This window comes from Schistocerca cancellata, chromosome 1, assembly GCF_023864275.1.
Source record: "Schistocerca cancellata isolate TAMUIC-IGC-003103 chromosome 1, iqSchCanc2.1, whole genome shotgun sequence".
Lineage (NCBI taxonomy): Eukaryota > Metazoa > Arthropoda > Insecta > Orthoptera > Acrididae > Schistocerca > Schistocerca cancellata.
Genome location: NC_064626.1, coordinates 429777901 through 429802893, shown reverse-complemented (window position 1 = coordinate 429802893; position 24993 = coordinate 429777901). Strand labels below are relative to the sequence as shown.

General features: G+C 39.1%; 1 protein-coding gene across 2 annotated transcripts in view; it reads left to right on the top strand.

Moving 5' to 3' along the window:
* Window positions 1-24993, top strand: part of LOC126176216 (FACT complex subunit Ssrp1) — a 113824-nt gene that overhangs the window by 66243 nt on the left and 22588 nt on the right. For both annotated transcript variants that reach the window (XM_049923371.1, XM_049923363.1), the window contains exons 7-9: window positions 13848-13951; window positions 16363-16491; window positions 16630-16788. In XM_049923371.1, coding sequence (XP_049779328.1) covers window positions 13848-13951; window positions 16363-16491; window positions 16630-16788 — 392 coding nt within the window. The remainder of the gene's footprint in view (window positions 1-13847; window positions 13952-16362; window positions 16492-16629; window positions 16789-24993) is intronic.

The window sequence follows — 24993 nt, the reverse complement described above, 5'->3', positions numbered from 1 at the left end:
CGGTTGTTCTGCTCTTCCCCTGTTGGAGTTTTCAAAGTGTGTCTTCCAGAACAATTAACAAATTACGACACATAGTTATATGGCATTATGATGGTGCTGGCGGGGATTCATAGACATCACCATACAAGGTTTCTTGTCTGCCAAGGGAGCACGTTGGGATGGTGTTGTTCACTTGGTGCACTACAAGCACTTCACCGAATGTATCCAGTAGACCAATTGATTTGGCTCTTTCATGATTCCTTACAGTGGCTCCAACATCGTGGCAAGGTGGTGAGCTTTTGCTGGGTACCTGGCCATATCGGGATACAGGGGAGTGATACGGCCAATAAAGCAGCCAAGGATGCACGTTGGAATTCAGTGGCCCAGCCTGTTGGATGCATCATGTGTCAGTGGGAGACTGAATGAAAGAAGATGGTAGAAAACAATCTGTTCGCTCAGATGGACCACACAAACATGGTGGACTTCATGTCAGCCTCACCATGGAAAGAAGTTCTGTTTACCAGGCTATGCATCAGACATAGCCCCTTTATCACATGGCTTTCTTCTCCTCTAGTGGGAGGATCCACTACTCTGTGTGGTTTGTGGTATGCCACTTTCATTTTAGCATATTTTGGCAACTTGTACCCTATATACTGATATTAGGAGAGTCCTCAGTCTAGGTGGAGATCTGTCCACCATTCTCACTGGTGGTGCTAAAAGAGTGGTGAATTTTGTGAACTGTCAGGCCTCATTCCTAAATTGGTTGGGAAGGGAGGCAGACTTTAATGCATTATTAACTGCTCTGCATGTAAGGACAGCCTTTGTCCCCACCCATGAGACCGGCATACTGTCTTTTCATCAGGGCACTGATGAACATGCTGTTGAGCACCCCACACCTCAAATAATAATAAATCATTCTCACAAAGGTCAGCTACTCATTTCTGTTCACATTAAACCTGCTAACACGCAACAGTCCTTAAATTTTGATAGTTGCCATCCTTCCCATATCAAATGTTGTCTCCCTTGTAGCCTTGGCATTCAAGACAAACATATTTGTTCAGATGCACACTGTTTACAGCAATACACCACAATTCTAACCTTGGCCTTCACTGGCGTAATTACACCACCAGCTTAGTTCAAAAGCAGATTTCCTGTGCCATCTCGTCCAATTCTGATACTGCTGATCCCTCCAAAAAACAACTTAGGAGTGCACATCCTGTCAGTCAGTACTGTTCCAATCCTGAATGTGTTTATCAGCTATTTTGATAAGGCTACAGCTTCCTAAAATCATGCCCTTAAATGAGATCCATTCTGCGTGACATTCTGCCCACCACACCTAGAGTTACTTTTCGTCCCCTCCCTCTCTTTCACCCCCTCCCTCTCTTTCACCCCCTCCCTCTCTTTCACCCCCTCCCTCTCTTTCACCCCCTCCCTCTCTTTCACCCCCTCCCTCTCTTTCACCCCCTCCCTCTCTTTCACCCCCTCCCTCTCTTTCACCCCCTCCCTCTCTTTCACCCCTCCCTCTCTTTCACCCCCACCCTCTCTTTCACCCCTCCCTCTCTTTCACCCCTCCCTCTCTTTCACCCCTCCCTCTCTTTCACCCCTCCCTCTCTTTCACCCCTCCCTCTCTTTCACCCCCCCCTCTCTTTCACCCCCTCCCACCCTCTCACCCCTCCATCCCTCCCTCTCACCCCTCCATCCCTCCCTCTCACCCCTCCATCCCTCCCTCTCACCCCCTACATCCCTCCCTCTCACCCCCTCCCTCCCTCCCTCCCTCCCTCTCACCCCCTCCCTCCCACCCCCTCCCTCCCTCCCTCTCACCCCCTCCCTCCCTCCCTCACCCCCTCCCTCCCTCCCTCCCTCCCTCCCTCTCACCTCCTCCCTCCACCAATCTTTGCAACATCCTGGTCAGACCCTGTGCTACTTCTGCACCCATTTCCCTGCCCTATGGCTTGTCCCTGCTGTAAGACTTGCCCTGTGCCCCTCATCAGTAATTACCTATCTTCATTTTGAATATATGGTTACTGAAACAGACATGTCTTACTTCTGAAGTAATGTCTTTTGTGGTAAAGATGACATCTTAAGACCTGATTAACTTATGTCTTCACCAAATAAAATCACTTTCCATTGCATCGTAACCAATCAAAATTCCTTGTACCGCAATCTGAAACATTTTATTTGCTTCAGAACAAAAGTGTGGTAAACATTTCCTATTATATGCAAGTGCTTTGTTCTATGTTTGATGCCATACCAAAATTCATAAAAAGACACTCCAGATACAGCGAAGGTTGTATTTGATTTAAAATGTCTGAAGCTGAATTTATCATTTTGACCCAAAGATACTAGAACATTACTGCAAACATACATTGTGGTTCAGGCTGTTCCCTCAATGATAGGATTCTCTCTTCACTGCAGCCATTTTGCTGTGAAGTGTAGGGCATTGTCAGACATTGAACTGTGCTATCTTTATGTAGAATTTCTCTAAATTCTCCTTCATTATCACTTAAAAGAAGGTTAGCACAATGCCTAGGGAAGCTTTGCTTCAGCTGTGAAATGCCTCAGTTATGAACATCCTCATATTTACTTATGATCTAGATATCTCAAAATTTTGTATAATCATCTTAAAAAAGTATAACAATGTTCAGACACTGTACTTTGAAACAGATGACAATCACTTGCATGAATCTAAACTCCTGATTTGAGTGCTTTTTCTCTCCTGGCTAATGCAAGTTTGCTAACTTTTCTGTAAACACGAACTTTACATAATTCAAGAATCCAGACCCACATTGACCCTTCAACTCTTTGTGGATAATTTCCTTCATGTGACGTTTATTCAGGTACCCAAATCTTTCATGATACAAGTGAAATAAATTTTTCTTGATTGAGTGCATTTACTACAAAAGGAAACTGGTTTAAAAATTCTCATGTGTAATGTGAATAAAATTCCAAAATGATCTTGTACCCACTAGTACGATATTTGAATAAATTTTAGGACTTCATTTTTGTACTAGCTATACAAATGCACCATCTGTATTTTTGTCCTGGGCAGCAAGAACAGAAAATAAATTATTTCAAATTTTTGGTACGTACCATACATTTCCGGTTTCTGCCAGTTTCTTTCTACTGTTCCTCCAATGTCCATAGATGCTCTCCTACTCACTTCAACAGTAGGCCCACCTGCAGTGGTAAGAGTATTTGCTGACAGAAATGCTTCAGATTGTCTGAAGTTCTTTTTGTAATTTAATCGGTTATTTTTGAAACACATAATGTAAACTTGTGAGAAAAAGACAAAAAACTAATTGCTGGATAAACTAGTAACACTCTGTAAACTGCTTTGCCTCGGAGGATTAATGTTTATGAAACATCGTGTTATGATATGAACTTAAGTTGCTTATTAAATTTTTGTGTAGACACCTTAACAACTCTGTGACTTAACAGGTTTTTAAGAATAAATAATCAAAATTTTATTATTGTCATGTTTGTTGTTGTTGTTGTTGTTGTTGTTGTTGTGGTTGTGGTCTTCAGTCCAGAGACTGGTTTGATGCAACACTCAATGCTACTCCATCCTGTGCAAGCCTCTTCATTTCCAAGTATCTATTGCAGCCTACATCCTTCTGAATCTGCTTAGTGTATTCATCTCTTGGTCTCCCTCTACAATTCTTACCCTTCCAAGCTGCCCTCGAATACTAAATTGGTGATCCATTGATGCCTCAAACATGTCCTACAAACTGATCCCTCCTCCTAGTAAAGTTGTACCACAAATTCCTCTTCTCCCAATTCTATTCAGTACCTCTTCATTAGTTACATGAGCTACCCATCTAGTCGTCAGCATTCTTGTGTAATACCAAATTTCGAAAGTTTCCATTCCCTTGTTGTCTCAACTATTTTTTGTCCCTGTTTCACTTCCACACATGGCTACACTCCATACAAGAACTTCCTCACACTTAAATCTATACTCAATGTTAACAAATTTCTCTTCTTCAGAAAAACCTTCCTTGCCATTGCTAGTCTGCAATTTATATCCTCTCTACTTCAACTATCATCAGTTATTTTGCTCCCCAAACAGCAAAACTCATCTACTTCTTTAAGTGTCTCATTTCTGATCTAATTCCCTTAGCACCATTTGATTTAATTAGACTACATTCAATTATCTTCAGTTTGCTTTTATTGCTGTTCATCTTATACCCTCTTTTAAAGACACTGTCCATTCCGTTCAACTGCTCTTCCAGGTCCTTTGCTGTCTCTGACAAAATTACAATGTCATCAGCAAACCTCAGAGTCTTTATTTCTTCTCCATGGATTTCAATTCCTACTCCAAATTTTTATTTTGTTTCCTTTACTGCTTGCTCAACATACAGATTGAATAACATGGGGGATAGACTACAACCCTGTCTCACTCCCTTCCCAACCACTGCTTACCTTTCATGCCTACTGACTCTTATAACTGCCATCTGGTTCTGTACAAATTGTAAATAGCCCTTCACTCTGTGTAGTTTACTTGTGCCACCTTCAGAATTTGAAAGATAGTATTCCAGTCAACACTGCCAAAAGCTTTCTATAAGTCTACAAATGCTAGAAACATAGGTTTGCCTTTTCTTAATCTATCTTCTAAGATAAGTCATAGGGTCAGTATTGCCTCCTATCAGTTTTCCATTTGTCTGTAAAGAATTCGTGTTAGTATTTTGTGACCGTGACTTACTACACAGATAGTTTGGTAATTTCACACCTGTCAACACCTGCTTTCTTTGGGATTGGAATTACTGCATTCTTCTTGAGGTCTGAGGGTATTTCACTTGTCTCATACTTCTTGTTTACCAGATGGTAGAGCTTTGTTATGGCTGGTTCTGATGCAATGTTGTCTACTCCTGGGGCCTTGTTTCAGTGCAGTTCTTTCTGTGCTCGATCAGACTCTTCACACGGTATCGTATCCATCATTTCATCCTCATCTACTACGTCCTCTTCCATTTTCACAATATTATCCTCAAGTACATTGCTCTTGTATAGACCCTCTATATACTAATCCACCTTTCTGCTTTCTCTTCTTTGCTTAGAACTGGTTTTCAATCTGAGCTCTTGATATTCATACAAGTGGCTCTCTTTTCTCCAAAGGTCTCTTTTAATTTTCCTGTAGTAAGTATATATCTTACCCCCTAGTGATAAATGCCTCGACATCCTTAGATTTGTCCTTAAGCCATCCTTGCTTAGCCGTTTTGCGCTTCCTGTCGATCTCATTTTTCAGATGTTTGTCTTCCTTTTTGCCTGCTTCCTTTGTCTTATAGAAAGAAAACAAAATTGGACCTTTTTAGTTTTCACAACATGTCCTGGAATTGCATGTGAGGGCCTCCCTAAACATCTTTCATCAACAGGAGATTTCTCATCATGCAAAAGATTACAGAAAGAGTGAACTCAGTCTTCATTAATCCCATGTAAGATACAAAACACTTTCTTACAATCAATGTGCCTCCAATTTTTGGTTGTTATACCATGAATGAAAGGTTTCTTCCCTATAATTGTTGGATTTTTTAGAAGAGGCTTCTTTCTTTGTATGGCAACAAGTATGATGAGATATTGTAAATAAGCAACATGTTGTTTGTTTGTGGAAAACTGTGTTATCCTCCTTAGAATTCATCCTTGGTATAATTAAGCTTAATTACATCATAGATTACATTGACTATGAAAGAGATTATCTTTCACAAATTCCATCATTTCAAACAAGAAGGTTGGAGTAAGGTAATACTTATTTCCAATTAAATCGCATATCATTAATAAGAAAGTAATAGGCAAAGTAGAAAATTTGCTTGCAAGGAACATTACAATTTTGTGGATGCCATTCTTTATTATTGTAAGCTACTTACGGAGTTTGCTTCATGCTTGCTGTTTTTATTATGTTGCACATTTGTGTTTCTAATTCCTTCTTTCTTTTTGACACTAACATTGTTATTGTCTGAAGAAGAAATGCTTGCGCAGCCTAAACAATCAGAAATGTCTCTTGACAAACTAAAAGCAATGTGCTTCCCACAATTTTTGAAATTCGTGTTACCAGCAGCTGATACTGGCAGTACACTCTTGTGTTAACACTGTTATGGTGAGAAACCCTGCAAATTAGGGATTTACGGAGTTTAAAAACCAAAGTAAATACACTCAAAGACAAAAGAAAAACAACATGCCACAAAGGAATTATCCAAATTGACTGGAAATTCAAAGAATGATGTACAGTGGAGCGTCGATTATCCGATCGTCGGTCAACCGAATGACCGCTTAACCGAATTGTGTACTCGCTTGCACTTGTTACTCTCCCACCCTACTGTTCATCATCCCCCTCACTCCGAAACCAAGTTTCCCACAGTAGTCACCGCACTGGGCCACTGCTGGCAGAACATTGCTTCTAATGGGGCCTTCACAAGATGCTGCTGACCGGCCAAGCCGCCAGTCGCTGTTTTTCAACAATCAGCACACTTCTGTCGGCTTGGCACTGGCAGTAGAAGTAGCGGCAGTATCAAAGCTGTTCACAGCAACAGCTGCGCCAGCTTAGAGTTGAGGCGGGCTGCCCCGCGCAGTTTGAAGGATTGCGCACCCCCAAGAAGAGCTTCTCACGGTGCAAACAGTCACCTTCTGTTCTCTGTTATGACCACTTGTGTGCTGCTGCGTGAAGAAGTGAACTTGACGATACAAAATGCTTAAACCTAAACGTGTTGTCCTTTCTATGAGGGACAAGTATGAGATTATTAAAAGGTTAGAAGAAGGTGAATCTGCAACCACTTTATCCAATGAGTACAAGTTGGGGAAGTCGACAATTACGGATATAAAAAAACAAAAGACGAGCATAGCAAATTTTATAGCTATGCTTGATTCTACTGATGGATCAACAAGCCGAAAACTATGAAGCTCGCCACTAACACAGAGCTAGATGATGCTGTTTACAAGTGGTTTACACAAAAGAGATCAGAAGGAGAACCTATCTCAGGTTCCATTCTGTGTGAGAAGGCAATGCAGTTCAACGAAAAACTTGGAGGGCTTTCAAACTTTAAAGCGAGCATGGGCTGGTTAAAACGCTTCAAGTCAAGACACGGCATTCATGAGCTTACAATACAGAGAGAAAAACTGTTGGCTGATTCTTCAGCAGCTGATTCTTTCAAAGTCAAACTAAGGGACATATTAAGGGAAGAAGATTATGCTCTCGAAAACGTTTACAATGCTGACGAAACTGGACTTAACTGGAAAGCTTTACCGAGAAAAACTTTTGTTTCACGTCGTCAATTAGCAGCACCTGGTCCTAAAACAAGCAAGGACCGTATTACAGCTTTGGCATATGCTAATGCTACTGGAAGTCACCGACTGCCTATGTTAGTCATTGGTAAAAGTAAAAAACCGCGTTGTTTCAAGCACATTATATGTCAGCCTTGCCTGTTGTGTACACCTCACAAATGAGTGTCTGGATGGATAGTAAAATTTTTATGAAGTGGTTTCTGGACGTTTTCGTACTCTCTGTAAAAGCTCATCAGCTAAAGAATGGGAAGAGGGAGAAAACACTACTTCTCCTTGACAATGCACCAACTCATCCGTCATGTGATATTTTAAACGAAAAAGACGAGTTCATAAAAGTAATATTTCTTCCACCTAACTTAACCTCGTTATTACAAGCTATGGATCAAGGCGTTATTGAGACTTGCAAACAATATTACAGGAAAGAATTGTTGCATAAGTTATTGTTAGAAAGAGAAGAGGATGGAGAAGAAAGTCTTTTAAGAAATTATAAGAATATTGACTTGAAAGACGCGTCCTACATGATCAGCACAGCATGGAATAGTGTAAAGGAAGAGAATTTGAAGAAAGCCTGGAATAAAATTTTGGACACAGAAGAAAATTCACAAGGTATGATTGAAAATGACAAACAGAATGATATGTCCGAAATTCTCAGTATGCTAAAAGAAATAGATTGCCACGAAAGTGATGAAGACATTCATGAATGGTTGAATATCGATGATGCAGATCCAGGACACCAAATCATGCAGGACAGCACGATTGTAAACGTCGTCACTGATAAAGATGACGCCGCCAGCATCTCATCAATCAGTGCTCCAGAAAGTGAAGATGAAAGTATATCAACAGCTTCTGAGGCGTTCACTTGTTTAGATACTGCCTTGCGATGGTTTGAAGCCCAAGATGAAAGTGACCAGTTTCAGATATCGGTAATGAAAACAGTGTGACTTAGCTGCTCGTAAGTGTGTAGGCTTGCTTAGACAGACCAAAATAAAAGATTTTTTTAAATGTTAATTTTGTATACTGTGTGTATTGTTCATGCAAAATGCGTATGTAATATGTATATATTTTTGTTTAATAAACTGTGCCACATACTATATATTCCTACTGAAGTTGCCTTTGTATGTTACTTTGTAATACTAAAAGAGATGCCTGTTTTTATGAATAAATTTACTGTACAGTACTTCTTTTTGGCAAATAAACATGTACCGTTCGATTATCCGAACAAACCAGTTTTCCGAACACCCATGTCCCCCAGTTACTTCGGATAATCGATGCTCTACTGTACATGCAAAGACAAACAAATGATTCCAATTCCACAAAAATTGGAAGATTAATTCAAGAGAAAGAGCATCACAAACTGAGCGAGTCAGTAATGTGTTGCTTTACCTCTGGCTCTTATGCAAGCAATTATTCAGGTTGGCATTGATCGATAGAGTTGTTGGACATCATCCTGAGGGATATCGTGCCAAATTCTGTCCATTTGGCATATTAGATTGTCAGAATCCCCAGATGCCGGAGGACCCCTCCCAAAATGCTCCAAATCTTCTGAATTAGGGAAAGATCCATTGACCTTGCTGTCAAACGAAGGGTTTTGGCAAGCATGAAGACAAGCAATAGAAACTCTTGCCATGTGTGGATGGGCATTATCTTGCTGCAATATAATTCTAGAGTAAGGGCAACAAAGCTGGGTGTAGAATACCATTGATGTACTCCTGTTCTGTAAGGGTGCCACAAATGACAACCATAGGGTTCCTGCTAAGAAAAGGAATGACATTCAGGACCATTGCGCCTGATTGTTGGGTCTTATGGTGGGTGGCAGACAGGTTGGTGTCCCACCGCTGTCCATGACATCTCCAGATAAGTCTTCGCTGGTCACAGGGGCTCAGTTGAAAGTGGAACTCATCCCTGAGGACAAGCATACTCCAGTCAATAGTATTACAGACTGCAGATGTGGCTGGAGATGTCCTGGACAGCAGTGGGATAAGAACCTGTCTGTTGTTTGCTATACAGTCTGACAACTAGGAATGATGGTCTAGGGCGCCATTTCTTTCCATAGCAGGACCTCTTTGGTTGTCATGTGCCGCACCCTCGCAGTATTCTATGCCCCATTTTTGTTGCCCTTCGTTCTGAGCCATTCCGGGCTTATATTTCAGCAATACAATGCCCGACCACAAACAGCAAGAGTTCTTCATGTCTTTGTGCTTGCCAAACCCTACCTAGGCCAGCAAGTCACCGGATCTCTCCCTAATTCAGAATGTTTGGGGCATTTTAAGCAGTGCCCTCCATCTGTCTGGGAATTTTGATGATATAATGCACCTGTTGGACAAAATTTGGCACAATATCCCTCGGAAGGGCATCTAAAAACTATGTCAATCAGTGCCAACCCAAATAACTGCTTGCATAAGAGCTAGTCGTGGACAAATGCATACCTGACATGCTGATTCTGTGAATTTATTTATTTATTTATTTATTTATTTTTTAAAATCATCAAGTTTTTCTGAAATTATGGTTGTCTATTTGTACATGTACATCTTATCTACTGATTCCTGTCTCATTCAGATAATTCCTTCACGTTACATATCTTTTTTAGAATATATTAACAGCCCCCTCATGACTGCAGTGTACAGCACACTTCCTGGTTTTTAACACACAATGACATGTCTACCCTTCAAATTTAATTGTGCCACATAATAAAATGAATTTGTCAAGAAGAGTGACTAACGAGGTTTTAAAACTAAGCAATTCAATTGGTAACATGGCTTGTTGGACCATTATCCCACATACATACGTTTTTATTGGAGTCAAGACTAAATCACATCTGATGTCATAGCAAACTCTGTTTCTTATCTGAATCATTGTCAGCTTGAGAATTACAGCTTGCCTGTGATTTTGGTAGCTTTCCATCTGCTCTCTACTATCTTCTTTTGACATTGTTTGATCAGAAGATTTGATTTTTTTGCGGTAATGCCAGATTGTTTTTGTCTTTTATTTGAAGCTCGTATAATATTTCTTCCCTTCTTTTGAACCTAAAGTAAGTGTCTTGATTTGTATTTTTTTTTTCTTTATTTGATAAAAACTCTTTACCAGCACACAGTTGTGCTGTAAAATAATCAGCTGTTCTATCACTTTCAGACGTAATCGTCCAGGCATTGTTGTTTATTTCATGCTTCAAATCATTCCATAAAGTTTTCAGTTTAGACATGTTGATCAACAGTATCATTACTTTAAATTTTTCCTAAAATGAAAGAATTGCAAACTAAGATCATATGATTTATCATCAGAAATACCATCAAATAATCTATAAAATTCTGTGGAAACTTCCAGAAGAGAAGCAAATCACATCACCTTTTTGAATTTTATTCGCAGTCAGAATGAGTAATGCGTTGCTGTTATCTAGGGGAGACATTTCTATACCTACTTTACATGCCCACCACAACTTCCTGTAGTACCATGGAAGTCATTCCCTTATGTCTTGACGGATATTCCATCATCCTGCCCCTCTGTGCAGAACCTTCTCATTCCTTACCTAATCAGGCCACCTAATTTTCAGCATTCATCTGTAGCACCACATCTGAAATGCTTCTAATCTCTTTAGTTCTGCTTTTCCCACAGTCCATGTTTCAGTACCATACAATGCTGTGCTCCAAATGTACGTTTGCAGAAATTTCTTCCTCAAGTTAAGGCCTATGTTTGATGCTAGTAGATTTCTCTTAGCCAGGAATGCACTTTTTGCAGTGATAGCCTGTTTTTGATGTCCTCTTTGCTCTGTCCGTCAGTGATTATTGTACTCCCTAGGCAGTAGAATTTTTTAACTTCATCTGCCTCATGACCATCAGTCCTGATGTTAAGTTTCTCGCTGTTCTCATTTCTGCTATTTGTCATTACTTTCATCTGTCTTCGATTTACTCTCAGTCCATGTTCTGTACTTATTAGATTGTTCTTTACACTCAGAACATCCTGTAATTATTCTTCGCTTTCACTCAGAATAGCAATGCCATTAGTGAATCATATCATTGATATTGTTTCATCTTAAATTTTAATTCCTTACCTGAACCTTTCTTTTATTTCCATAATTGCTTCTTCGATGTACAGATGGAACAGTAGGGGTGGATGATTACATCCCTGTCTTACACCCTTTTTAGTCCGAACTCTTGGTTCTTGGCCGTCCACTCTTATTATTCCCACGTGGCTCTTTACATTTTGTGTGTTACCTGTCCCTTCCTACAGCTTACCCCTATTTTTCTCAGAATTTCAAACATCTTACACCAATTTACATTGTCGAACGTTTTTTCCAGGTCAACAAATCATATGAAAGTGTCTCGATACTTCTTTAGTCTTGCTTCCATTATCAACCGCGTCAGACTCGCATCTCTGGGGCCTTTACCTTTTCTAAAGCCAAACTCATCGTCGTCCAACATATCCTCAATTTTCTTTTCCATTCTTCAGTATATTAATCTTGTCAGCAACTTGGATGCATGAGCTGTTAAACTGATTATGTGGTAATTCCTGCACTTTTCAGCTCTTACAGTCTTCGCAGTTGTGTGAATGATATTTTTCCAAAAGTCACATGCTATGTCCCCAGACTCGTACATTCTATACACCAATGTGAATAGTCATTTTGTTGCCACTTCTCCCCATGATTTTAGAATTTCCGATGGAATGTTATCTATCCCTTCTGCCTTATTTGATCTTAAGTCCTCCATAGCTCTTTTAAATTCTGATTCTAATACGGTCCCCAGTCTCTTCGAAATCAACTCCTGTTTCTTCTTCTAACGTATCAGACACATCTTCCCCCTCATATAGGCCTTCAATGTACTCTTCCCAACTATTCGCTGACTCCTCTGGCTTTAACAGCGGAACTCCCATAGCACTCTTAATGTTACCATCCTAGCTTTCAATTTTATCCTAGGTTGTTTTGACTTTTCTATAAGTTGAGTCAGTCCTTCTGACAATCGTTTCTTACTCGATTTCTCCACATTTTTCATGGAGACATTTTGTCTTAGCTTTCCTGCACTTCCTATTTACTTCATTCCTCAGCAACGTGTATTTCTGTACTCCTGAATAAATTTTTGCTTCCTTCTTTCATAAATCAGCTGAAGTATCTCTTCTGTCTCCCTTGGTTTCTTTCCAGTTACCTTCTTTGTACTGGTGGTTTTCTTTCCAACTTCTGTGGTTGCCCTTTTGAGAGATGTCCATTCCTCTCCAACTGTACTGCCTACTCAGGAATTCCTCATTGCTGTATCTTTAGTCAGCAAGCATATCTCATCATTCCTCAGTACTCTTGTATGCCACTTCTTTGCACATTGATCCATCCTACTCTTCATCATTACTACATTGTGATAGGAGTATATTTGCTCCTGGGCACACCTTACAATCCAGTATGTGTGTCTGACCCTCATGTAATCTAACTGAAATCTTCCCATATCACCCGGCCTTTTCCAAGTATACTCCCTCCTCTTGTGATTCTTGAACAGAGTATTCTCTATTAAAAAGCTGAAGAAGTTGTTACAGAACTCAATTAGTCTTTCTCCTCTCTTATTCCTTGTCCCAACCCATATTCTTCTGTAACTTCTTCTTCTACTCCTTCGCTTACAACTGCATTCCAGTCCCCCCATGACTATTAGATTTTCATCTCCCTTTACATACTGCATTACCCTTTCAGTATCCTCATATATTTCCTCTCTCTCTCTCTCTTCATCTTTAGCTTGTAATGTCAGCATGTATACCTGAAATATCGTTCACTGTGTTGATTTGCTGTAAATTCTGCTAAGAACAACCCTATCGCTGAACTGTTCACAGTTACGCAATCTTTGCTCTACATTCCTATTCATAGTGAATTGTACTCCCGTTATACCATTTTTTGCTGCTGTTGATATTATCCTATAATCATCTGACCAAAAATCTTTTTCTTCTTGCCATTTCACTTCACTGACCCCTACTATATCTAGAATGAGCCTTTGCATTTCCCTTTTCACATTTTCTAGCTTCCCTGCCATGTTCAAGTTTCTGACATTCCATGCCCCGACTAGTAGAACTTATCCTTTCATTGATTATTGAATCCTTTTCTCATGGCCACCTCTCCCTTGGTAGTTTAAGCAGCAGTGCTGGTGGTGGGTGGCGGCGGCGGCGGTGGTGGTGGTGGTGGTGGTGGTGATTTGTGGGTTGTGGATTACTTCTGTGGTGCATAGTGTACATTTTTTGCAAGTGGAATGGATTGAAAAAAAATTATATGGTTGAAGTCTTCTAGCAATTATTTGGCTGCATCCTTTATGAAATTCGCTATTTCTGAATGAACTAGGATCATCTCCAGTAACTGGTATTCAACTGCCATTTCTCTTCTTTTAAATGGTTTAATTTATTTAATTAATTAATTTTTTTTTTTGGCCTTACTGAGTAACAGAGGTTTTCCATAAATGACTTCAGTCACATATTTGTGTATTTCAAAGTAGGCTGCTGATATTAAACCATAAAAAGACAATATTTGTGAGAATGATACCATACAAGACAAGTAGATGGATATTCATTATTATTGAGATATAACGAATCGCTGTGTACTTAAAAGTAGATAAATTTGCTTTACATATTCTGGTTTCGTTTTACAACAGGTCAGCTTGGATCCTCCAATAAAGCAGGGTCAGACAAGGTACCACTACCTTGTTTTTCAATTTGGTCAAGAAGAGGACATTACTGTTGAACTACCTATATCAGAGTAAGTTTTGCATGTGCTGCTCTTGTAACTTTGCACTACATTATAAAGGCAGTAGTGTTTTTGTATGTCATGCCCAGTCAATTTGTTATTTTATGTGACAATTCCCAAATTATGACATTGTTGTTGGGCAGAAAAAAACAGGGAATTTAAAGTGCCAGAACAAAATTCACTAAGAAAAATGATTTTTTTAAAAAAAAGGTATGAGATCATACCAAAGAAAATAAAACAAAATTGTTGGAGATAATTGCTAAAAGTGGAAAAGAAATGAAGAAAGTGGATCAGTATTTAAATTAAGAAAAAAAAAAACAGTCAAATTGGCAAAAGGAGTAAGAAAAAACTATAGCATCTCAGTGAGAATTATGAAAGAACCAATTTACGAATTTGACAAGTATATTATGCACTATATCAAAAACATAGTTTGAAGTAACTATAAAGGATCAGAACTTTGAGTGCATCCATTTAGAAATATCTATTAACCAAAGAGAGTTGAAGCTTTAAGTGAAAGTGAATACATTGTACAGTTTTTAAACTGCCATAACAACACAGTCACACGTTGCAACTGTATCACATTTTTGTGTGATGACTGTTCAATGAAGAATGATCATAAGATTTTTAAGGTTGTAATTAGAGGCAACTGTTTTTAATGAAAATTTTTGCCTGGTTTCATCATTTTTAAAAAGCTGTATCGGTGTATTTTTAACTTTTTGTATATCATTTTGTGAATTTTGCTAAATTTTATTCCCAGTTTCGACAATAAAAGCTAAAGCAAAAATCATTGATAGCATATTTGCAGTGAAACATCTTTTATTTCTACATAAATTCAAAAAGCATGAAAATTATAAATCTGATGAAAACACATACGTGGAAACATGTATACTGTCACTGTACATAATCTACAAATTAGTCTGAGAAATACACGATACAATGTCTTCCATATTACTGGGAGTCAGAGCTGTTCTCCTGTCAGACAGTAGATTGCAATATGTTGAAAATGACCTCTCACCATCAACATTATGACTGGATCCACAAAGTCTTAACTGCAGCTTCCACAAAGTGCCCATACTCTGATTTCCAGGAAGGAAGAATAGCGATTGCATTAACGTCTTTACCTTTTCTACAAGAACAAGTAACTAAATCTCTTAATGTTGTCTATGTTACAAGACATTCTGTTGTAGAATGGGAATTTACATCATTAACTGAGAATTGTGTAATAACCTTTCATTATGTTCCTTGAATCAGACAGTTTACTGATAAAAGAAATGGCAGTCTTTCCTGTGTCACACTCCATTAAGAGGTTGTTTCATTAGGCTTGCTCTGTCTGCAGATTAGAACGGGGATGTTAAATGTACTTGCGTTTGCTTCAGCAGTTTGATGTTTATCCAAGGTTGTGTCGGGGAGGGGAATGCTTCCTCTATAATTTTTAATCTCTCTTGAATGGTCACTAAGCTTAGATTGTAGACCATGAATTAATGGTATCTTGCTGCTCTCTATTGTCAGCAGCAAATTGCAAAATTTTGAGCTGTGCTCAACAATAAAAACAGCTAGGCTTTCAATAGAGTTCAAGGCTGTAAAATAGTTCACAACAACACACATCTTCAACAGTTTCAACAAATTCTTCAAGGTGCTTGACACTTTCACCACCTGGTGAAGACAGGACTTGTTTAAATATTTCCTCTTTGCAAGGACAATAAACACAAATTACATAAAAACATTAGCGGCACATACACTGACGAATCAAAACATTTGGATCATTACCTCCCTCGAGATCGAATTCCACACAGTGGCATTGTGTGCATGTGATGTGGTAAACGAAAGTTTATAAGTGGAGAAGAGGTAAAGGGGGAGAAATTGTAATGGTGATATGAGCTACAAATAAGGAAAGCCACTGATGTAAGCAATTATGACAGATGGCAGATTGTTACGGCCAGGTACCTGGGACCAAGCACCTCGGGTATGGCCAAACTGGCTGACCGGTCATATGCTACTGTTGTGCGCATCTTTATGGCGATGACATATTCCAGCAGGTTAAAAGTTTGTTACAAAACCAGAATCATGTTATAGTGGGTTAAAGAGCATGATAGTAAACTCATGTTGCTATCTTGCACATCAAATTTGCATGGTACGAAAGTGATGGAACCCATCTGTGACACTACCAGATGCCAGTCCCATGCTCACAGACCACCAATATGTAATTTATAGGCATTGCATGACCTGTGTGTAGATATCTGGTGTCTCATAGCTCCAAAACCTACCTAGCAGTTGTCGAATTTGTGCCATACAGAATCATTGATGTATGGAGTTGCAAAGGTGGCCCAGTATGCTATTAAGCAGGTGGTCAAAAAGTTTTGGCTTGTACATGTATTTTATTCTGTTTTCTAAGAAAATAAATTCTTTTTCAAATTTTGTTACAGAGAGGAACTGCAAGAAAAGTATGAAGGAAAATTAAGTAAGGAAATGACTGGCCCAACATATGAAATTTTGGGAAAAGTTATGAAAGCCATTGTAAACAGAAAAATTACAACACCAGGAAATTTTGTTGGGTAAGTTGCAAAATTAGCACTCTTAACTTGTTTTAATATCTTATTATGTTAAGTTACTTCGAAGTATAAAAGTGTAGAAATATTGTGATATGTTGTTGCTGTGCATTAAATACTTCAAAAAAAATTTTTTTTTTGCAGGCACTCTGGTACACCAGCTATATCTTGTTCATACAAGGCAGCTGCTGGATATCTCTACCCATTGGAAAGGGGATTTATTTATGTTCATAAGCCTCCTGTGCATATTAGATTTGAAGAAATTGTCAGTGTTAATTTTGCGAGAAGTGGTGGTGGTACAAGGTAAATAATATTCAGTAGATTTTCATGCATAACACTGTACATGTTTATCATAATAGGAACTAGTAGAGGATTCTTTCTGCACCTTGTTCAGTTTTCATCCACATATGTATGCATAGATTATTCAGACTTCACACAGGATTATTCTTGTTGAAGACCATGTGTTTACGCTGTACTGATGTATCAAACAAGATCACTAAAGAACCTCACCTCAACTTTTTAATTCAACACTAGACTGACAAGTTGTAATGACATACTTGCTGCATACTCTGGTACTTGGTACATGTTATTTGCTGTAACTAAGCTGTTACGGTCTGAAGATAAATGTTTAGCAATCTAAATTGGTCATCAGCATCATATCTTATGATCAAGACAAATTAACTCTATATTTGTATTCAGGGCTGTTCAAGATGATTGGATGAACAACAAAAGACAAAGTGAGGAAAAAATGATGTAAGGTGTGTTTGCTAACTTTAATAGAACTGCAAAGATCAAGTTTTCAGTTTGCTTTAAACATGAAGTTTATGGTCAGTGAATACTAAAAGTTTTGATTTATGGCCGTGAGAAATGGACTTTCACTGTGAAACCTATTTAGAAAGTGAAATTTGTCAGTGGATAGTAGAGATATGCATGTAGGAAATTGCTAAGAGGGGCAGGTAAACAAGCAATGTGGATCAAAGAATAGACTTGTGTGGAAGATGTTGTTATGGCTGTAATGAATATGAATTGGACCAAGGAAATTGAGTGATAGATGGGCCATGGAAGTTTTTTACTGGTTTCCAAGACCTGCAGAGATGCCAAGTTTTTGAAGAAGCTATTGGTAATGGGAACAAGAGAATTGAGGTGTGGGGTTCGGGGGTCCTCCACTGGAATTCTTTCAAAAACTGACAGTAAAAATATTGATTTGAAACCTAAATGTAATGCTTGTATAGTAAAAACGTAGGCCTTTCACCCCTAGTAAGAAAGACAAGGAAGGGTGCTGGAAATTTAAAAATTAGATCTCCAAGCTATGTTTTTCAAAATATAAAATGCAAATGTTATTTTAAAGCAAAATATTAGTGGAGTGTGAAATAAGATCAATTTTCAAAGGACAAAAAGTAAAAAACATTGCATGATTGATGAGAACAATTAAAGGAACTTTGAAAGAAATAAACACTGAACTTAAATCATTACTCTTGCATTAATAACTTATATCTTCAGAACTGCTAATGACACAAAGAAATTTCAGTCTGTGTTAAAAAGTGTAACAGGCAAACCAAACAAAAGTATAGAGTGACACTTCAAACAAAGCTATGTTAACGAAAAAGCCAGTCATTGTGGAAGCATTGTCACATGAGAATGCAATGCAGTTCCTTGAGGGAATGTTCTTTCCTCTTTATTCTGTATTTAAAAAATGAAAAACACTTTCAACTGTGTTCACTGAAGCCACTCTTACTGATAGTATCACAGTTTGTATTTTGCTAATTTCTCTGTTGAAATAAGACATATCGGTACTGCCATCAGAAGCCGAGGCAGATAGGCTATTTCTGAGAACACGCAATTTCACTTTGTGTTGAGACAGCTAAACATCACAGCTTTGCACCAGTTTTCGTTCTGGCACAGCCATATTTCTTTGCTATTGCTAAATTTGAAAACATTTTACAGAAGAGAGGCCCTGCATGATAAGAACGTGCTAGTGGTAGATTTTGCTCTGTCAGAAAGAGTAACTGAGAATTACTTAAACAGTTTTCATTGTTTGCAGAGGTTATAAACATTTTTTTGTATACTTACTTTGGCAACGCTTTCATTGTTTATATGAAGCTGACTATATGACACCAACAGTCATTTTGACCACTGTGTGAAATAACATTGCTTGAACAAGTACTTCAAATACATGATGAACAGAATTTCCTGATTGTATGAGGCTTGGGAATACTTTTGTACAGTCAGGCCTATATTTCGAAATCACACTGATTTTTTTCTGGGCATTTTCACCACAACAGGTTCCCGAATTAGTGCAGTCAGCTTTCAAAGTCGAACTGACTAAAAATCTCTTTCTTTTTAAGTATTGACTGCAAAGCGTATTGTATAATAAATGCACACTGTATATTCTACCTGTATTTCAGTAAAACAAAAACTTTCTCTTAAAGCAGCAAGACTAACCCCATGACACAGTTGAAAATGTTATTGAAGAGAAAATAATGACTTGAAACTATTTTTTATATACAAACAATTGAATATATTTTGTAAAGGATAAAAAGTGTAATGCTGCACAAAAACAGAACAGAGCAATGAGTATGTCACTGATTGGTTGGGAACTGTCCCTAACGATGTGTACAAAAGACTTGTAGTTGTGAAGACACAAGAAAGAAGCCTAAGGAAAATATGCTATGGCAGAGTACTCAAGACTTTAAAAGAAACATTTACATTAATCATTACAGTTGTTTACCTATGCCTGAAAGAGACTTAAAAAGGTGAGTGTTAATTTAAATGCTGCTCAGTTGCTTTACACTTGACAATGACATCACAGCATGAACATCATTATGCCAGACTAAAAGTCTGTGTACCCACAGTAGTGAACTTAGCAAGGCACCACTATAGTAGAGAAGTGTGTGTGTATATTATATAGTCCAAGTTAAACAGTTGATAAAAGGATATTTTTTTACTTCTGAAATAATACTGTTAACAAAATGTTGCAATGCAAAACATTGTGTTCTCGAACTACTAAATTAAATCAAATGACAAATTATGTAATTTTAGCAGGGACTCCCATAAGAATGTAGTTTTACCTTAGATTATGAATAATTATGGACAACTAGTTTGGACAAGAAGAGAATAGAAGCTTTCGAAATGTGGTGCTACAGAAGAATGCTGAAGATAAGGTGGGTAGATCACATAACTAATGAGGAGGTATTGAATAGGATTGGGGAGAAGAGAAGTTTGTGGCACAACTTGACTAGAAGAAGGGATCGGTTGGTAGGACATGTTTTGAGGCATCAAGGGATCACAAATTTAGCATTGGAGGGCAGTGTGGAGGGTAAAAATCGTAGAGGGAGACCAAGAGATGAATACACTAAGCAGATTCAGAAGGATGTAGGTTGCAGTAGGTACTGGGAGATGAAGAAGCTTGCACAGGATAGAGTAGCATGGAGAGCTGCATCAAACCAGTCTCAGGACTGAAGACCACAACAACAACATGGACAAATTGTAATACTTGGCATGTCTGGAGACGTGAAAAGGCCCAGATGGCTGCCTAATGCCAAGTGGGTTGATGATGATAGAAAACACACATGAGGGATATGAATTTATAGGACTAAATCCTATACTGAATGGGGTAAATTGCTACTCACTGCATAGAGGTTATTCAGAGGTAGAAAAAGAACACTCCCGCCCCAAACACACACACACACACACACACACACACACACACACACACACACGATAGTCTCTGGGTGCTAAGGCACATCTGTGATAAGCAACCATTTCAACTGGGGTAGATAGCAGAGATACCAAAGAAGAGGGCAGAGGGAGCACGGTAGGGGTAGAAGAAAAGTGTTTAGTGCTTACTGTGAGAGTTTGCAGGGATGTGGCGACATCAGCATGAGGCTTTAGAGGGATGGGTGATGGGTGGAGGGGGGAGGGGGGGGGGGAAGGGACTACACAGGTGCACTGGGGGATAGTAGGCATGTGTGAGGCTAGAATGGGAGCACAGAAGGGGCTAGAATCAGTGAGGACAAGAACTAGGAAAGGTTGCGGCCAGGGAGATCACAGGAACAAAGACTATATTAAAGAGTGTGTTATCAGTTGCACAATCTGCAAAATATTGTGTTAGTGAGGAAAAGTCAGATGCAGCTCTCCATGCTACTCTATCCTGTGCAAGCTTCTTCATCTCCCAGTACCTACTGCAGCCTACATCCTTCTGAATCTGCTTAGTGTATTAATCTCTTGGTCTCCCTCTACGATTTTTATCCTCCACACTGCCCTCCAATGCTAAATTGGTGATCCCTCGATGTCTCAGAACATGTCCTACCAACCGATCCCTTCTTCTAGTCAAGTTGTGCCACAAGCTCCTCTTCTCCCCAATTCTATTCAATACCTCCTCATTAGTTATGTGATCTACCCATCTAATCTCCAGCATTCTTCTGTAGCATCGCATTTCGAAAGCTTCTATTCTCTTCTTGTCTAAACTATTTATCGTTCACGTTTCACTTCCATACATGGCTACACTCCATACAAATACTTTCAGAAACGACTTCCTGACACTTAAATCTATACTCGATGTTAACAAATTTTCCTTCTTCAGATACGCTTTCCTTGCCATTGCCAGTCTACATTTTATATCCTCTCTACTTCGACCATCATCTGTTATTTTGCTCCCCAAATAGCAAAACTCCTTTACTACTTAAGTGTCTCATTTCCTAATCTAATTCCCTCAGCATCACCCTACGTAGTTAGACTACATTCCATAATCCTCGTTTTGCTTTTGTTGATGTTCATCTTATTCCCTCCTTTCAAGACACTGTCCATTCCATTCAGCTGCTCTTCCAAGTCCTTTGCTGTCTCTGACAGAATTACAATGTCATCGGCGAACCTCAAAGTTTTTATTTCTTCTCCATGGATTTTAATACCTACTCCGAACTTTTCCTTTGTTTCCTTTATTGCTTGCTCAATATACAGATTGAATAACATCGGGGATAGGCTACAACCCTGTCTCACTCCCTTCCCAACCACTGCTTCCCTTTCATACCCCTCGACTCTTTATAACTGCCATCTGCTTTCTTTACAAATTGTAAATAGCCTTTCACTCCCTGTATTTTACCCGTGCCACCTTCAGAATTTGAAAGAGAGTATTCCAGTTAACGTTGTCAAAAGCTTTCTCTAAGTCTACAAATGCTAGAAACATAGGTTTGCCTTTCCGTAATCTTTCTTCTAAGATAAGTTGTAGGGTCAGTATTGCCTCACGCATTCCAACATTTCTACAGAATCCAAACTGATCTTCCCCAAGGTCGGCTTCTATCAGTTTTTCCATTCGTCTGTAAAGAATTTGTGTTAGTATTTTGCAGCTGTGACTTATTAAACTGACGGTTTGGTAATTTTAACATCTGTCAACATCTGCTTTCTTTGGGATTGGAATTATTATATTCTTCTTGAAGTCTGAGGGTATTTCGCCTATCTCATACATCTTGCTCATCAGATGGTAGAGTTTTGTCAGGACTGGCTCTCCCAAGGCTGTCAGTAGTTCTAATGGAATGTTGTCTACTCCCGGGCCCTTGTTTCGACTCAGGTCTTTCAGTGCCCTGTCAAACTCTTCACGCAGTATCATATCTCCCATTTCATCTTCATCTACATCCTCTTCCATTTCCATAATATTGTCCTCAAGTACATCGCCCATGTATAGACCCTCTATATACTCCTTCCACCTTTCTGCTTTCCCTTCTTTGCTTAGAACTGGGTTTCCATTAAAGCTCTTGATATTCATGCAAGTGGTTCTCCTTTCTCCAAAGGTCTCTTCAATTTTCCTGTAGGCAGTATCTATCTTACTCCTAGCGAGATAAGCCTCTACATCCTTACGTTTGTCCTCTAGCCATCCCTGCTTAGCCATTATGCACTTCCTGTCGATATCAGTTTTGAGACGTTTGTATTCCTTTTTGCCTGCTTCATTTGCTGCACTTTTATATTTTCTCCTTTCATCAATTAAATTCAATATTTCTTCTGTTACCCAAGGGTTTCTACTAGCCCTCTTCTTTTTACCTATTTGATCCTCTGCTGCCTTTACTATTTCATCCCTCAAAGCTACCCATTCTTCTTCTACAGTATTTCTTTCCCCCATTCCTGTCAATTGTTCCCTTATGCTCTCCCTGAAACTCTGTACAACCTCTGGTTTAGTGAGTTTATCCAAGTCCCATCTCCTTAAATTCCCACCTTTTTGCAGTTTCTTCAGTTTTAATCTACAGTTCATAACCAATAGATTGTGGTCAGAGTCCACATCTGCCCCTGGAAATGTCATACAATTTAAAACCTGGTTCCTAAATCTCTGTCTTACCATTATATAATCTATCTGATACCTTTTAGTATCTCCAGGGTTCTTCCATGTATACAACCTTCTTTCATGATTCTTGAATCAAGTGTTAGCTATGATTAAGTTGTGCTCTGTGCAAAATTCTACCAGGCGGCTTCCTCTTTCATTTCTTAGCTCCAATCCATATTCACCCACTATGTTTCCTTCTCTTCCTTTTCCTGCTCTCGAATTCCAGTCACCCATGACTATTAAATTTTCGTCTCCCTTCACTACCTGAATAATTTCTTTTATCTCATCATACATTTAATCAGTTTCTTGGTCATATGCAGAGCTAGTTGGCATATAAACTTGTACTACTTTAGTAGGCGTGGGCTTCGTGTCTGTCTTGGCCACAATAATGCGTTCACTATGCTGTTTGTAGTAGCTTACACGCACTCCTATTTTTTTATTCATTATTAAACCTACTCCTGCATTACCCCTATCTGATTTTGTGTTTATAACCCTGTATTAACCTGACCAAAGGTCTTAATCCTCCTGCCACCGAACTTCACTAATTCCCACTATATCTAACTTTAACCTATCCATTTCCCTTTTTAAATTTTCTAACCTACCTGCCCGATTAAGGGATCTGACATTCCACGCTCCGATCCGTAGAACGCCAGTTTTCTTTCTCCTGATAACGACGTCCTCTTGAGTAGTTCCCGCTCGGAGATCCGAATGGGGTGTATTTTACCTCCAGAATATTTTACCCAAAAGGACGCCATCATCATTTAATCATACAGTAAAGCTTCATGTCCTCGGGAAAAATTACGGCTGTAGTTTCCCCTTGGTTTCAGCCGTTTGCAGTACCAGAATAGCAAGGCCATTTTGGTTAGTGTTACAAGGCCAGATCAGTCAATCATCCAGACTGTTGCCCCTGCAACTACTGAAAAGGCTGCTGCTCCTCTTCAGGAACCACACATTTGTCTGGCCTCTCAACAGATACCCCTCTGTTGTGGTTGCACCTACGGTACGGCTACCTGTATTGTTGAGGCACGCAAGCCTCCCCACCAACGGCAAGGTCCGTGGTTCATGGGCGGAGGGGGGGGAGTCAGATGATATAGACTATGAAACAGTCATAAAAGTCAAGAACACAGTGTATCGGGTACATGCTTAGCAACTCACTCCTATCTCTCTACCGTAGTTTGGTGAGGGCCATTCATGGGAATAGACAGCCTGTTAGTTACTATGCTCACATACATGCCACATGATGTTCATAGCTAAGATGGTGGACCAAATGATTGCTTTCACAGGTGACAGTGATTCTGGTATGCTAGGAGATGTCAGAGCCAAGACTGGAGTAGGTGGTAAAGGGAGGATGTGTGGGATTGATGACTGCGTTCAAGTTCGTTTCACTTGTACAGCCCATTTATATATTGCTTTGTTCGTTCAGTTTTGCCTTCTTCGCGTATTACTGGTTTGCCATTTTTATACATCCTCCCACTACTGTGGGTGCAACGTTTCCCCCTAATCTTGTGTTTCACAGAGATCATCCTGTACAGTTTTGTTCAGTTCCTGAAAAACAAAACTTTGTGTGAAAAGTGTTCATTCTTGACTTGAAAGATGTTTAATAGGTCAGCAGGAGACAGCTCTCTTTCATATCTTGGCAATAACTATATGAGTAAGATCACTGTATGTGTCTTGTATTTTGTCTGGGAAGAGAACTATTTTCAGAAGGCGAAGTGCTAGTTTCGTTACTGAGGCATTAACTTTATACAAGAAAGGTTTTAAGAATGGAGATACAGGTGTTAAATCAACTTTAATGTATTGCTTGCAACAGCTGAATGTAAAAATGTACATTTGTTATTTACCCTTACTTGTTGCACATCTCTATATCATAGTGGCCAATATAATGTCTGACAAAATAAGTGAAGCACATAGAAAACATAGTCAGGTGTCAGTATAACTTTGTACACATACACACTATCGGTGGGTCAGTAAATGATTAAAGTTGTGATTCTCTGTGGAAAGTAGGATTGCCACAGATTGCACTGATATTTTTGTTTAGTGTTGTTAACAGGCCTGGAAGGGTAAAAAAGGAGCCAGAACATCGTCATGTTTAGTGGGCACTGTGAAGGAAATGGAGATGCTGCATAATTGTATGAGACAGCATTGTCAGCACTTGATGGTGTTTGAAAGGGGCCTCACAGCAGGTCTCCATTTGGCCAGCT